Genomic DNA, 16,550 nt, shown 5'->3' with positions numbered 1-16,550 from the left:
TGGGTGACTGTGTGGAGTTTACACGTCCTCTCGTGTCTGCGTGGGTTTCCTCCGGGTGCTCCAATTTCCTTCCACAGTCCAAAGATGTGCAGGTTAGATGGATTGGCCATGCTAAATTGCTCCTTAATGTCCAAAGATGTGCATGTTGGGTGGGGTTACTGGGATGGGGCGTGGGAGTAGGCCTGGGTAGGGTGCCTTTTCCAAGGGTCGGTGCAAACTCAATTGGCCGGATGACCTCCTTCTGCACTGGAGAGATTCTATGATTCTTAGTCTTGAAGGTTTGTCTATCTTAATTCACATTTTTTTCTCCATTATTACTTCTATAACCTATACTAAATCCACGTTCCTCTTGGACTTATTTTTAGGTTGCCCTACACCACAGGTAGTTTGTCCACTTCGTCCAGTGAGAAACGGATACAAAGCACACATTCAATAAATCTGGCATTTTCTATGGCATCAGCATCCATCATTAATGGTCCCATATTTCCTTCTGCTACTCTTGTTTCATATATCTTGGAAATAATTTTGCTGTTAGCTTTTATACCCTTTCATTTTTTTCCCCATTTTACACATTTCAATGCATTTTTTTAAAAAGCTCGGCAGATACCTTGAGCTTTCCATTTCCTTGTTTTGTGCAAGTCTTTTAGTTCAATCCCATCTCTAGCCTCATTGGTTGCTTAAATATACAAGTGTCCTTTTCTTTCCAGGGGTATATGCTGGTTTGCTTTGATGCAAAGTAATTATGTCTCTACTTCCCACTGTTTGTCTGTGGGTTTATCCCGAACAGTTCAGTCTAGTTCACTGTGTCCAATTTATTTCTCATCACGACAAAATCTGCCTTACTTAAATGTGTTTCTCCCTTCCCTTTCTCTTAAACCCATCATCAAATTCAATCATATGGTGGTTACCGGTTGCCTTTCCGATACTGCCAGAACGCTAATTAATTTTGGTCTGTTACTTATCACTAAATCCAATATGGGCTGTTCAAATGTCAGTTCTAATACTTATTTTATAGAATTACAGATACACAGCACAAAAACAGGCCATTCAGTCCACTCAGTGAATGCTGTCATTTATGCCGCACTTGAGATTCCTCAAAACAATTTATTCCCATCTTGCATATATGCATATCTAGCTACCTCTTAAACAAACCTACACAATTGTCAACAACTGCTGCCCATGATTGCAAGTGCCACAATCTCACCAATCACTGGGCAAAGACATTTTAAAAGAAAATCTTTTAACTTCTTGGTGACTATATTCTTCCACACAAATGGGAGACATTCCGAGGCCAAAACACGATAAGATCTGAAAATAAGCATCAGGATTGTGATGTGCAATTCATGTGCAATGGTTCCTTCCTACGCAACCAGCAGGTAAACTTCATTGACATGCTTGCAGCCAGCAGGTGCGAGGGTGGAGACCGAGCGCTGGGAAGGGCGGGGGCCAAAAAAAGAACAAAGAAAAGCACAGCACAGGAACAGGCCATTCAGCCCTCCAAGCCTGCGCCGACCATGCTGCCCGTCTAAACTAAAATCTTCTACACTTCCGGGGTCAGTATCCCTCTATTCCCATCGTATTCATGTATTTGTCAAGATGCCCCTTAAACGTCACCATTGTCCCTGCTGCCAACACCTCCTCCGGCAGCGAGTTCCAGGAACCCACTACCCCCTGTGTAAAAAAAAAAACTTGCCTCGTACATCTCCTCTAAACTTTGCCACTCACACCTTAAACTAGTAATTGATCCCTCTACCCTGGGGAAAAGCCTCTGACTATCCAATCTGTCTATGCCCCTCATAATTTTGTAGACCTCTATCAGGTCGCCCCTCAACCTCCTTCATTCCAGTGAGAACAAACCAAGTTTATTCAACCTCTCCTCATAGCTAATGTCCTCCATACCAGAAAATATCCTGGTAAATCTCTTCTGCATCCTCTCTAAAGCCTGTCCACATCCTTCTGGTAGTGTGGCGACCAGAATTGAACACTATACTCCAAGTGTGCCTAACAACGCACCGAAAGACAGGAAGCGAGGGGGGGGGGGGCCGCAAGCATACAAATTCAAGTTGGGCTAGAAATGACCGCGCACTGGCCCAGGTGGTAACTTTTTTTTTAATAAACTTAAGTGTACACAATTATTTTTTTCCAATTAAGGGGCAATTTAGGATGGCCAATCCATCTAACCTGCACATCTTTGGGTTGTGGGGACATGCAGAGAATGTGCAAACTCTACACAGACAGTGACCCGGGGTAGGGATTGAACCCGGATCCTCAGCGCCATAGGCAACAGTGCTAACCGCTGCGCCATCGTGCTGCCCTGGGAGGATCAGAACATAAGTTGAAATTAATAAATATGTCTTCGAAAAATAAACACTCAAAGTCTTTGGCCCTTAGCCTCCCAATAACTACAGTCATCAGGTTTGTAAATTTAAACAATGAATTTTATTAACAATAGTAACTAAAATTAAATATGCAGGCAATACAACTGGTTAACTATTATTTAATTCCTAACCCCACACTTAAACTCACCCCACCCTCTCTACACACAAAACAAACACAAGAGGGAAGAGGGATGTAAAAATAATAATGAAAGTAAAAAGAGGAGTCTTTGTTTCAGATGGTTGTTTCAACACACCTATCTTCAATTTAAGCTTTCAGTTCGAGGTGTTCTGTTTCCAGTCTGTAATATTTTTCACTGTAAATTCATTCAGGTTGTGGAAGTTTTGGAAATACAGCAGCTTTTCTGGAGAAACATGAGGGAGAGAGGGAGAGCAGGTCCTTTCCTCCAAGCATCCAGGATTCAAACTGAACTTGGCTCTCTGAAAATCAACCAACTCAGGCAGGATCCAATCACGGCCCGTTACCAGGCAGAACACAGCCTTTTGGCCAATTTATTGGCCACCAGCCATCCAAACAGAGTCCCACCTCTCCCTCAGGTGCCGAAAAGTCTGAGTTCTGCTGTCCAAAGATAGCACAATCTACTATTTTGTAATTTTCAGGTTGCTCATTCCCCTGCCCGACTTAAAGATATATGCCCATTTAAACATCCATGGTTCAAAATGATAAAGCAAAAATAAAGTGGAAAAAAGGGAATCAACAGGAAGTAAGTGGAAAAAAGGGAATCAACAGGAAGGGCCCTTACAAATCATTCTCATAAATCTCTTTTAGCATTCTCCCCAGTGCCTTCAATGTGCACTGCCCAGAGCTGGACGCAATGCTCCAGCTAAGGCTGAACTGATGTCCTGTACAAATTCAATATAATCTCCTTGCTCTTGTACTCTATGTTTATTAATAAAGCCTAGGACACTGGTTGCTTTATTAGACTCATTCTCAACCGGTCTTGCCATCTTCAACGACTTACATGTACACCCCCAGGTCATTCTCGTCCTGCACCCCCTTCAGAATTGTGCCCTTTATTTTATGTTTCCACTTCATGTTCTTCTTACCAAAATGAATCATTTCATATTTCTCCACTTGAACTTCATCTGCCAATTATCCACTGTATTCCACCAACTCTGATCAATGCTTTTTAAAGTTCGGCACTATCTTCCTCACCGTTCACAATACTTCCAAGTTTCATATCATCCACATAGAATCATAGAATTTACAGTGCAGGAGGCCATTCAGCCCATCAAGTCTGCACTGGCCCTTGGAAAGAGCATCCTACTTAAGCCCATGCCTCCACCCTATCCCGGTAACCCCACTTAACCTTTTGGACACTAAAGGGGCAATTTAGCATGGCCAATCCACCTAACCTGCACATCTTTGGACCGAGAGAGAAAACCGGAGCACCCGGAGAAAACCCATGCAAGCACGGGGAGGAGGCGCAAACTCCACACAGACGGTCACCCAAGGCCGGAATTGAACTCGGGATCCCTGGAGCTGAGAGGCAGCAGTGCTAACCACTGTGCCGCCGTGCTGCCACATATTTTGAAATTCTGCCCTATGAACCAAGACCACTATGGTTCACCACACAAGAACGTGGATGGGAGCTCAGGCTCGGATTGAATTCCGAGACCTAGCCCATAACAATTTACAAAAAAACCTAGAATATTTGTCTGGGCTTGGATAGGAGGAAACTGGAGGGTAACCCACAAAATGAAGCCGTCACAAGAATTAGAGGTTATCGACTGGAAAAGAAAAAGGAAGGAAGCCCTCAGGAGCCAGGAATTACTTGAGATTGGTTTCTGGAGAATTAAGAGACAGAATAAGGTATAACTCGGAGGGAGATTTTCAGTTGTTTCAAATATGAGATCTTTCATGTAGTTTAGAGTATAAATTGCCGACTGAAATAGCATTTAGTCAACATTGCTTTTACTTTGTGTTTCCAGAAAAAGTCTCAAAACTTAAAATCTTATTTCATTCGCTGGAAGTTCTAAAAGTTCTCGGTCTCTGCAAGGATCATAACACATTGTAAGAGTGGTCAAGGCCAAAGAATGCCTCTTTGACTGCCATATCCCACCATTTCACCACCAGCCTCATCACGAACAATCAACCAACAATCATGATTTTTACTTCACATTCACAGCTTCATCTCACACTTAACACTGCAAGCCTCTCCCATATCTTAAGCTTTAACAAGGACAAACACATTATCCAAATAGAGTTCACCATACCTCTGTCACCCTTGCAGGACACAGACACACAACCAGAGGCAGCAGCAGCTAATTGGCAGGGGTCAAACATCGTTGCATGTCATCACCATGATGGAGGAGGCAGTGGTCGCCGTCACTGGACTGGCTATGGCCAAGGTCATGGACAACGGCAGGGCTGAAGTCATAGAGGTTGACGGTATGCTCTTACCCAAGTCTTTCTTGTCACATTCTGCTTCTCCCACACCCCACAATATTTTCTGATTTAAATAAGCTGTAGGTGGTTACCACCATGCCCTCCTGCCACCCACTGCAACCCCACACTTTTGGCTTCCTCCTTTCAGTTACCCAAGAACTGTCACTTTGTAGGTAGTGGCGGAAGAAACAGATTAACGAGTGGGAAGACAGTGATGAAGAAATGTCATCACTTCTCACACGCTCAGCCACCAGCTCATATACTGCGCAAATGCAAGGTTGCGTCATCAAAACAAACACCAAAGAGCAGGGTTCAGCCACCTAGACCCCTCAATAAGGTCACAACTGATCAAATTTTAACCTCTATTCCACATTCCTGCCGACCCCGATAACTTCTTACCCCCTCGCTCATCATGAATATATCTAGCACTGCCTCAAGTTATGCAGAGACTCTGCCGCCACCCCAAAGGCTCACAACCCTCAAGGAAAAAGTTTCCACTTGCCAATGAAGAAAGTGGTAAAACTGAATAAAGTGCTACATGAACTGGTATGCGAAGAAATGTACATAGAACATACAGTGCAGAAGGAGGCCATTCGGCCCATCGAGTCTGCACCGACCCACTGAAGCCCACACGTAGTCAAGGTAGCTGAGAGAGTCATTAGGCATATTCGCCTATGCCCAAAATTATAAACTGAAGGATCGAGGAAAAGAAGAATCTGAGATGGATCATGTGGGGAAAGACAAAGCTGGAAATTGGCGGCAATGTTAATGACATTTCTACAACTTAGATTGCACTTGGTCCAACAAAACAACCTTCCATACCAGCACTTACTTTTTCCTCAACTGAGAATTTCCCCATCCCGCCTAAAAGTGTACATTTGCAACAAATTGGGACTGGGGGGGGGGGGGGAAGAGAATTGGAGGTTGGGGGGGTGAATTGGAGGTTGGGGGGGTGAATTGGAGGTTGGGGGGGTGAATTGGAGGTTGGGGGGGTGAATTGGAGGTTGGGGGGGTGAATTGGAGGTTGGGGGGGTGAATTGGAGGTTGGGGGGGTGAATTGGAGGTTGGGGGGGTGAATTGGAGGTTGGGGGGGTGAATTGGAGGTTGGGGGGGTGAATTGGAGGTTGGGGGGGTGAATTGGAGGTTGGGGGGGTGAATTGGAGGTTGGGGGGGTGAATTGGAGGTTGGGGGGGTGAATTGGAGGTTGGGGGGGTGAATTGGAGGTTGGGGGGGTGAATTGGAGGTTGGGGGGGTGAATTGGAGGTTGGGGGGGTGAATTGGAGGTTGGGGGGGTGAATTGGAGGTTGGGGGGGTGAATTGGAGGTTGGGGGGGTGAATTGGAGGTTGGGGGGGGTGAATTGGAGGGGGGGGTGAATTGGAGGGGGGGGTGAATTGGAGGGGGGGGTGAATTGGAGGGGGGGGTGAATTGGAGGGGGGGGTGAATTGGAGGGGGGGTGAATTGGAGGGGGGGGTGAATTGGAGGGGGGGGTGAATTGGAGGGGGGGGTGAATTGGAGGGGGGGGTGAATTGGAGGGGGGGGTGAATTGGAGGGGGGGGTGAATTGGAGGGGGGGGTGAATTGGAGGGGGGGGTGAATTGGAGGGGGGGGTGAATTGGAGGGGGGGGTGAATTGGAGGGGGGGGTGAATTGGAGGGGGGGGTGAATTGGAGGGGGGGTGAATTGGAGGGGGGGTGAATTGGAGGGGGGGGTGAATTGGAGGGGGGGGTGAATTGGAGGGGGGGGTGAATTGGAGGGGGGGGTGAATTGGAGGGGGGGGTGAATTGGAGGGGGGGGTGAATTGGAGGGGGGGTGAATTGGAGGGGGGGTGAATTGGAGGGGGGGTGAATTGGAGGGGGGGGTGAATTGGAGGGGGGGGTGAATTGGAGGGGGGGGTGAATTGGAGGGGGGGGTGAATTGGAGGGGGGGGTGAATTGGAGGGGGGGGTGAATTGGAGGGGGGGGTGAATTGGAGGGGGGGGTGAATTGGAGGGGGGGGTGAATTGGAGGGGGGGGATTTGGGGGGGGGGGGATTTGGGGGGGGGTGAATGGGAGGGGGGGTGAATTGGAGGGGGGGTGAATTGGAGGGGGGGTGAATTGGAGGGGGGGGTGAATTGGAGGGGGGGTGAATTGGAGGGGGGGTGAATTGGAGGGGGGGGTGAATTGGAGGGGGGAGTGAATTGGAGGGGGGAGTGAATTGGAGGGGGGAGTGAATTGGAGGGGGGAGTGAATTGGAGGGGGGGGTGAATTGAAGGGGGGGGTGAATTGAAGGGGGGGTGAATTGAAGGGGGGGGTGAATTGGAGGGGGGGGTGAATTGGAGGGGGGGGTGAATTGGAGGGGGGGGTGAATTGGAGGGGGGGGTGAATTGGAGGGGGGGGTGAATTGGAGGGGGGGGTGAATTGGAGGGGGGGGTGAATTGGAGGGGGGGGTGAATTGGAGGGGGGGTGAATTGGAGGGGGGGGTGAATTGGAGGGGGGGGTGAATTGGAGGGGGGGGTGAATTGGAGGGGGGTGAATTGGAGGGGGGGGTGAATTGGAGGGGGGGGTGAATTGGAGGGGGGGTGAATTGGAGGGGGGGGTGAATTGGAGGGGGGGGGGGTGAATTGGAGGGGGGGGGGGTGAATTGGAGGGGGGGGGGTGAATTGGAGGGGGGGGTGAATTGGAGGGGGGGGTGAATTGGAGGGGGGGGTGAATTGGAGGGGGGGGTGAATTGGAGGGGGGGGTGAATTGGAGGGGGGGGGTGAATTGGAGGGGGGGGTGAATTGGAGGGGGGGTGAATTGGAGGGGGGGGTGAATTGGAGGGGGGGGTGAATTGGAGGGGGGGGTGAATTGGAGGGGGGGGTGAATTGGAGGGGGGGGGTGAATTGGAGGGGGGGGTGAATTGGAGGGGGGGGGTGAATTGGAGGGGGGGGGTGAATTGGAGGGGGGGGTGAATTGGAGGGGGGGGTGAATTGGAGGGGGGGGTGAATTGGAGGGGGGGTGAATTGGAGGGGGGGTGAATTGGAGGGGGGGTGAATTGGAGGGGGGGTGAATTGGAGGGGGGGTGAATTGGAGGGGGGGGTGAATTGGAGGGGGGGGTGAATTGGAGGGGGGGGTGAATTGGAGGGGGGGGGTGAATTGGAGGGGGGGGGTGAATTGGAGGGGGGGGGGTGAATTGGAGGGGGGGGGGTGAATTGGAGGGGGGGGGTGAATTGGAGGGGGGGGTGAATTGGAGGGGGGGGGTGAATTGGAGGGGGGGGTGAATTGGAGGGGGGGTGAATTGGAGGGGAGGGTGAATTGGAGGGGAGGGTGAATTGGAGGGGGGGTGAATTGGAGGGGGGGTGAATTGGAGGGGGGGTGAATTGGAGGGGGGGGTGAATTGGAGGGGGGGTGAATTGGAGGGGGGGTGAATTGGAGGGGGGGGGGTGAATTGGAGGGGGGGGGTGAATTGGAGGGGGGTGAATTGGAGGGGGTGAATTGGAGGGGGGTGAATTGGAGGGGGGGTGAATTGGAGGGGGGTGAATTGGAGGGGGGTGAATTGGAGGGGGGTGAATTGGAGGGGGGTGAATTGGAGGGGGGTGAATTGGAGGGGGGTGAATTGGAGGGGGGTGAATTGGAGGGGGGTGAATTGGAGGGGGGTGAATTGGAGGGGGGTGAATTGGAGGGGGGTGAATTGGAGAGGGGGTGAATTGGAGGGGGGGTGAATTGGAGGGGGGGTGAATTGGAGGGGGGGTGAATTGGAGGTGGGAGGAGGGAGGAGGGAGGAGGGAGGGGGGGGGGGGGGGTTGGAGAGTGGTGGTGTGAATATCCTGATCGGAGATGAAGCTGCAGTGTAATTTAGCTCCCACCGGGCACTAGGACCCGCAAGCGCAGTGCCGCAGTGGCTGTGCTGAGCCGCACGGTCGGGCTGGGACATGGCTCTAGGCTGTGGCGCCGCCGCAAGATCCACAACCCGCAAAAACCAAAGCCAAATCCGGCCAGGCAGCGGCATCATCCTCGAAAGGCACCTCCAAATCCCCACCGCCCGCCCCGCCACGTCAAGCCGGCCGCTCACTGTCACCTCCTGCAATCCGGGCAGGGACTCCAGCACATATAAGATAGGGGTTTAAAAAAATACACAAAGTTACCAGGAGAACCTTGACCCGGGCTCCTGTCCTACCCTCAGCACTGAGCTCGCCCTCCAAACCACCGACCCGACAGCTTATCTCACACGTCCCTTCACGGCTTGTGGGTTTTTTTTTTCTCCTAATTGTGTTTTTTTTTAACAACTCACCCAAACTACCGGCGAAACCGTCCATCTCGCGGCTGGCGGTGAGGAGGGCAGTCCTGACGTGCTGTCCCCGCTTCTGCTCTCCCACTTGCTTCTTTTATCTATTCGTCTCAATTTGAACTCGTCCTCCTTTTCCGTGCCCTCCCAGGACACGGCGTTCGGATTCGCACTCGGTGGGAACCCGCACCTCCAGCCTCAACCTCACTTGGGCTGCCTGATGTTCGTCAGTCGCTCGCGCGTTTCTCGCTCTCCCTCCCTCCTTTTTCGAAACTCGAGTTCCAAACCTCGCTCTCCGCCTCCCCTCGGCAGCCACCGTCCACCAGGGACTGGAGACTGCGCATGTGCCTGCCTTGGTTCCCTCTCTCTTCCCCCCCCCCCCCCAAAGCCTGCTGGGAGTTGTAGTTTCGTTTCGTCCATTTCTCCTCACTGAACTTCACCTCAACCGACACAGCACCTTTCACAATCACCCGATGCCCCGAGGCAAGTGAATTACTGTCAAAGTGTATCGTCACTGTTAAGTCATGAACAAGGCCGTTATTTTGGACGCAGCAAACTGCCACAAACAGCAAAGTGTCCTGAGGACCTGATGATCTGTTTTTGGTCAAGTTCACTGAGGGATAAATATTGGCCAGGACATTGCCTGCCGTGGAGAACTCCACTCTGCTCTTGAGATGAATATGGGATGTTGCACATCCACCCAGTTAGGCAAATTAAGTATCAGTTTAAATCTCATCTGTAAGATGGTACACCTGACGGTGCAGCACTCCCTCAGTGTTGCCCTGGAGAATGAAGCTTGATTTTTGCACACCAGCCTGGAGCATGACTTGAACCCAGAATCTTTTGACTGAAAGGCAAGACTGTTATCCGCTGGCCACAGCTCATCTTTTTCCCAAAATATTTTTTTAAGTGACTTTTTAAGTTAAATTGCTCAAAAATATATATTTTTATATATTTAAATTGGGGCAGCATGGTAGCGTAGTGGTTAGTGTGGAGTCTCCACGTTCTCCCCGTGTCTGGGTAGGTTTCCTCCGGATGCTCCGGTTTTCTTCCACAGTCCAAAGATGTGCAGGTTAGGTGGATTGGCCAGGCTAAATTGCCCTTAGTGTCCCAAAAAGTTTAAGTGGGGGTTACTGGGTAACGGGGATAGGGTAGATACTTGGGCTCTTTGTAAGGGCCGGTGTAGACTCAATAGGCTGAGTGGCCTCCTTCTGCAGTGTAAATTCAATGATTTCTATGATAAATGTAACACTTAACTGAGGGGGTATAGCTCAGGTAGAGCATTTGATTGCAGATCCCTGGTTCAAATCCAGATGCCCCCTTTGGTCCCTTTATAAATGTAACATTTTATTTTCTTAAATAAACAAAAAAATACTGAGTTGGAAAGCTGAAATAAAAACAGAAAGTTCAGGAAATGCTCAGCAAGTTTCGAGTAGAATACGTACGATTCTTCCTCAGAACTATTGACCCAAAAGCTGAACTGAACCAACCATATAAACACTGTGGCTTCTTCAGTTCCTACTTCTTATGTTCGTAAACAAGAATAACTGTTCAATTATTATTTTGTATTCTTGTGGGTGATGAACAGTGGTTTATTTTCGCTATCAGTGACAGAATCTCCAAAATTACACAGATGATGGGCATTAACAATGTGCCCAGATTACTGATAACTCTTTGTACATTGATGTTATTGCACTAATGAGTCTTAAAATAGATGGGTGGTATGGTAGCACAGAGGTATGTTCTGCTGCCTCCCAGCTCCAGGGACCCAGGTTCAATTCCAGCCTCAGGTGACAGTGTGGGTTTTCTCCAGGTGCTCCAGTTTCCTCCCACAGTCCAAAGACGTGCAGGTTAGGTAGGTTGACCATGCTAAATTGCCCCTTTGTCCAAAAGATTAGGTGAGGTTACTGGTTTATAGGGATAGGGTGGAGGCATGGACTTATGTCGGGTACTCTTTCTAAGGGCCAGTGCAGACCTGATGGACTGAATGGCCTCCTTCTGCACTGTCAATTCAATGATAAGACCACTAATTTTGCAGCATTTTGTCTATTACTGATAATTGTAATTCAAACTAGTCCATGAAGTACAGTTTGATCGGGGTCCAAGTGACAACATTATAACAATTACCACAACAATATAAAATATAAAACATTACCGTGGCAATATAAAATAAATGGTACAACTCTAAAGGGGGCGTAGGATCAGAGGGACCTGGGATTATATGTGCACAAGTCGTTGAAGGTGGCAGAACAGATCTAGAGCAGTTAATAAAGCATAAAAGAGAGTACAAAAGCAAGAAGGTAATGTGGAATTTGTTTAAGTCACTAGTTTTGTGCCAGGTCGAGTATTATGTCTAGCTCTAGCACTTTAGGAAAAATGTGAAGGCATTAAAGAGGGTGCAAAATATATTTATGACAATGGTTCCAGGGTTGAGGAATTTCAATTATGAAGATAGATTGGAGAAGTTAGGACTATTTTCCTTACAGAAAAGAAGGTTGAGAGGAGATTTGATCAACGTATTCAAAATCATGGGGTCAGGACAGAGTCAGTAGGGGAAAATGTTTCCACTCGTGAAAGGTTGAGATCTCAAGGAGACAAATTTAATGTGATTGGCAAAAGAACCAACAGCAACATGAGAAGAAACACATTACACAGCAAGTGGTTACGATCTGGAATGTGCTGCCAGAGAATGTGGTCGAGGCAGATTCAATCATGGCTTTGAAAAGGGAATTGGATAAACAAAGAACAAAGAAAAGTACAGCATAGGAACAGGCCCTTCAGCCCTCCAAGCCTGTGCCGACCATGCTGCCCGTCTAAACTAAAATCTACACTTCCTGGGTCCATATCCCTCTATTCCCATCCTATTCATGTATTTGTCAAGATGCCCCTTAAATGTCACTATCGTCCCTGCTTCCACCACCTCCTCCGTCAGCGAGTTCCAGGCACCCACTACCCTCTGTGTAAAAAAACTTGCCTTGTACATCTCCTCTAAACCTTGCCCCTCACACGTTAAACCTATGCCCCCTAGTAATTGGCCCCTCTACCCTGGGAAAAAGCCTCTGACTATCCACTCTGTCTATACCCCTCATAATTTTGTAGACCTCTATCAGGTCGCCCCTCAAACCTCCGTCGTTCCAGTGAGAACAAACCAAGTTTATTCAACCGCTCCTCATAGCTAATGCCCTCCATACCAGGCAACATCCTGGTAAATCTCTTCTGCACACTCTCTAAAGCCTCCACATCCTTCTGGTAGTGTGGCGACCAGAATTGAACACTATACTCCAAGTGTGGCCTAACTAAGGTTCTATGCAGCTGCAACATGACTTGCCAATTCTTATACTCAATGCCCCGGCCAATGAAGGCAAGCATGCCGTATGCCTTCTTGACTACCTTCTCCACCTGTGTTGCCCCTTTCAATGACCTGTGGACCTGTACACCTAGATCTCTCTGACTGTCAATACTCATGAGGGTTCTACCATTCACTGTATACTCCCGACCTGCATTAGACCTTCAAAAATGCATTACCTCACATTTGTCTGGATTAAACTCCGTCTGCCATCTCTCCGCCCAAGTCTCCAAACAATCTAAATCCTGCTGTATCCTCTGACAGTCCTCATCGCAATTCCACCAACCTTTGTGTCGTCTGCAAACTTACTAATCAGACCAATACATTTTCCTCCAAGGCATTTATATATACTACGAACAGCAAAGCTCCCAGCACCTGAATTTTGTTTTTAAATGCAGGGGAAGGAAAGGTGAGAAAACTAGCTGTGTTGCTAATATTTTAATGTAATCACAATTACTAGCTGTATTGCTGTTGCTAAGAGACAACACAGACACGATGGCCTGATTTTGAACACCTCTAACACCTCTCAATGTTTTCTTCTCTAAAGAAAACTACCCCAACTTCTCCAATCTATCATTTCAGAAAGGTTTATATTCCTTTAGAGCGTATCTTCAAGCTGACACTAGAGACGTCAGAGCATTTCACATACAAAATCATTGTAACACATTGTAGCACAATGTGTGGTTAATGATACGCTATTCAATGAAAGAGCTGTAGAATTTTGTCAGGGCTTGGATGAGCCAGCAATAAATGTATTGGTAGATAGCTCTTTGTGATTAACCTACTTGGGTCATCTACTGATAAATGGAAATTACGTGACAGCTTTATTACGCTGTATCACCGGCCTTCACAACTGTTTACAAATACAGAGCCCAATACCAACTCCAGCCAGAGATATTGCAGGATTGTCCTCTGTGGACAGTGTCATTTAGTGCTGTGAAGCCAACCTTCTTTGTATTTATCTCATGAGCAGCACATCCATTTCTCCAGAAACCAAATCCAAGATTTCAGATGCTGCACTGCTTCATCATCAGGGGTGGCACGGTGGCACAGTGGTTAGCACTTACGCCTCACAGCTCCAGGGACCAAGGTTCAATTCTGGCCTCAGGTGACTGTATGGAGTTCGCACTTTCTCCCCGTGTCTGCATGGGTTTCCTCCGGGTACTCCAGTTTCCTCCCACAGTCCAAAGATGTGCAGGTTAGGTGGATTGGCCATGTTAAATTGTCCCTTAGTGTCCAAAAGTTTAGGGTGCTATTTCCAAGGGCTGGTGTAGATTTGATGGGCCGAATGGCTTCCTTCTGTACTGTAGGGATTCTATGATCATTTGGCCACAGGGTCAGATCCTTCTCAACTATTCCTTAAGAATCTATCATCCACTTCTTTTGCCCATTCCACTGCTCTTACCGAGCTGAATTGCCTCGTTTTTCTTTCCTGCATATGATGTTGAGTTCAGTACTGTACAGATTGAATAGTGTATTGCCTCCTGTTATCCTCATGAGAAGGTGCTTTGAAGTTCCAAATAGGACAATCACCTTTACACCTGATTCCGTCAGAATCTGCAATCAGCACTGCATGCTTCAAAACCATTTGATGTCCCACATTGAATTAAATGTCCTTTAATTTTCACGTTTTCCCCACTTACAGCATTGACAGAAGCATTTTTCAAAGAGTACAACACTTTATATCATCATGAACTTACCTTCACGTTTTCACAATGCTTTAACTTTCAACATCAGTCCTTTAAAAGCCATATGCTTGTGATATTCCCCAGGGCCTGATCTTCATCTACTCCTGAGCAATGCTCAAACTGTGCAGAAAAAGTGGTTAGATAATATTCAAGATGCCTTGAGGCATCCAGCAAGGCAACTCATCATTTTGATGACTTCTGACATGAGCCTCGTTCAACATTTCCAGCAGTCCTTTATGTGATATTACCAAGTTTTCCTGACAATAACATTCAATTTGTGCTGAAGCTGGCAATTGTGAGAAAAAACCTTTTGAGACAGTGGGCACTGTATAAGGAGGATTATTTTAGCCACATGGTTGCTCCACAAAAATTGATATCCTCTGTGATTACATCTCTCAAAATCTAAATCTCAGTAATAATGCATTATATAAGAACTGGAGTTTCAACATTCTGAAAGAATTTGCATGTTTCTGTAGATGGGGCTGGTTTAGCTCAAGGGGCTGGTTTAGCTCCCTGGGCTAAATCGCTGGCTTTTAAAGCAGACCAAGGCAGGCCAGCAGCACGGTTCAATTCCCGTACCACCCTCCCCGAACAGGCGCCGGAATGTGGCGATTAGGGGCTTTTCACAGTAACTTCATTGAAGCCTACTCGTGACAATAAGCGATTTTCATTTCATTTCATTTCAGATGAATGGAAGCACAGTTAACTTACCTCAACTTTTTGTAGATTTATCAGTAATCAACAAAGGGAACATATATTCAGCATGTACTTAACTAAATAGATCTAATTTAAATAAAGTAAGAGTTACACTGTAACTAATAAAAAATATTGGCGCTGCATGGGCTGAATTCATCATGTCCCCAATCACTGATAGGTGCAAACGTGGTGGGATGGGCACCCACCTCATTTTATGTGACCCCCCCGTCATGTTTCCCATGGGGGGGGCACATAAAATGAGGTGGGTGCCATCCCACCACATTCGCATCTTGACGCACTATCAATTACGACGAGACGAGAGTAGAGAGTAATCGAGGCTTTATTAAGCAGAGATGTGTGGCCTCCTACAGCTGTTGCCAAAATGGCTGCAGTTCGGAGAGCACACACATTTATACTCCGCCTACTGTGCACAGCCAGCAGGCAGGGATCTACCCCCCCCTACCTGTAGTACAGGGGCCTTACCGTAATACCCTCGTATGCAGTGCAGTATATACAATATAATACAACAGTGGTGACTACCACATTCACCCCCTGTTAAAAATGAGTCCAGCGGGGATGGTGGAAAACTATTTACATACAGGTTGTCATTAAATTTCAGAGAAGGTTACAAGTTTAGACGGTGGGGCGCCTTGACCCGCCATTGAGAGCGCCGCAGTGCTGGTGGTGAGTCAGGCGTCGTCTCTGTCGTCGGTGACTCAGGGAGCGTGTCGACATCCTCTTAATCCCCGGGTGGGACCAAGGGGAGGACGGATTGTCCTGGAGTGGGGGCTGTGGTGGGGTGTGCTGGGGAAAGGGAGGGTGGCGCCGGGGCAGAGGGGGGGTGTTGTATGGGGATCCAGCTGGTGCCAGGTCCCTGAGGGAGACTGTGTCTTGGCAGCCATCGGGGTACGCTACGTAGGCATACTGCGGGATTGCGTGGAGTAGCTGTACCCACTCAGCCAACGAGTCCACCTTGTGGAGCCGCATGTGCTTGCGGAGGAGAACGGGTCCTGGAGCTGCCAACCACATTGGGAGCGAAACCCCGGAGGTGGACTTCCTGGGGAAGGCAAAGAGACGTTCATGGGGGGTTTCGTTGGTCGCGGTGCACAGGAGCGACCGAATGGAGTGAAGTGCGTCGGGGTGACCTCCTGCCAGTGGGCGGCCAGGAGATTTCTGGACCATAGGGCCAGCTGGACGGCCCTCCACACCGTCCCATTCTCCCGCTACACCTGCCCGTTTCACAGGGGGTTGTAGCTGGTCGTCCTGCTCGAGGCAATGCCCCTGTTGAGCAGGTACTGGCGCAGCACCTCGCTCATAAATGAGATCCCCGGTCGCTGTGAACGTAGGCGGGGAAACCAAACAGAGCGAAGATGGTGTTGAGGGCTTTGATGACGGTGGCAGATGTCATATCGGGGCAGGGGACGGCGAAGGGGAATCGGGAATACTCGTCGACCACATTAAGAAAGTACGTGTTGCGGTCGGTGGAGGGGAGGGGCCCTTTGAAGTCCACGCTGAGGCGTTCAAAGGGGCGGGAGACCTTCACCAGGCGCACGCGGTCTGGCCGGTAGAAGTGCGGTTTACACTCCACGCAGACCAGTCTCTGGTAACAGCCCTGACGTCCTCAATGGGGTAGGGCAGATTGCGGGCCTTAATGAAGTGGTAAAGGCGGGTGACTCCCGGGTGACAGAGATCATCGTGCAGAGTCCGGAGTCGGTCCACTTGTGCGCTGGCACATGTACCTCGGGACGGGGCATCGGGGGGCTCGTTGAGCTGACCGGTGCGATACAAAATCTC

At 48.9% G+C, this 16,550-nt stretch overlaps 1 protein-coding gene across 1 annotated transcript in view; it reads right to left on the bottom strand.

The window, feature by feature from the left end:
• LOC140425871 (echinoderm microtubule-associated protein-like 4) overlaps positions 1-9,297 on the bottom strand; it is a 371,640-nt gene extending 362,343 nt beyond the window's left edge. The window contains exon 1 of the mRNA XM_072510261.1: positions 9,033-9,297. Within this exon, the coding sequence (XP_072366362.1) occupies positions 9,033-9,057 (25 nt within the window). The 5' untranslated portion in view covers positions 9,058-9,297. The remainder of the gene's footprint in view (positions 1-9,032) is intronic.
• Positions 9,298-16,550: the final 7,253 nt, after the last annotated feature.

Source organism: Scyliorhinus torazame, chromosome 1 (assembly GCF_047496885.1).
Source record: "Scyliorhinus torazame isolate Kashiwa2021f chromosome 1, sScyTor2.1, whole genome shotgun sequence".
Classification (NCBI taxonomy): Eukaryota; Metazoa; Chordata; class Chondrichthyes; order Carcharhiniformes; family Scyliorhinidae; genus Scyliorhinus; species Scyliorhinus torazame.
Note: the sequence above shows the minus strand (reverse complement) of the source record. Positions and strands in the feature narration are given on the sequence as shown.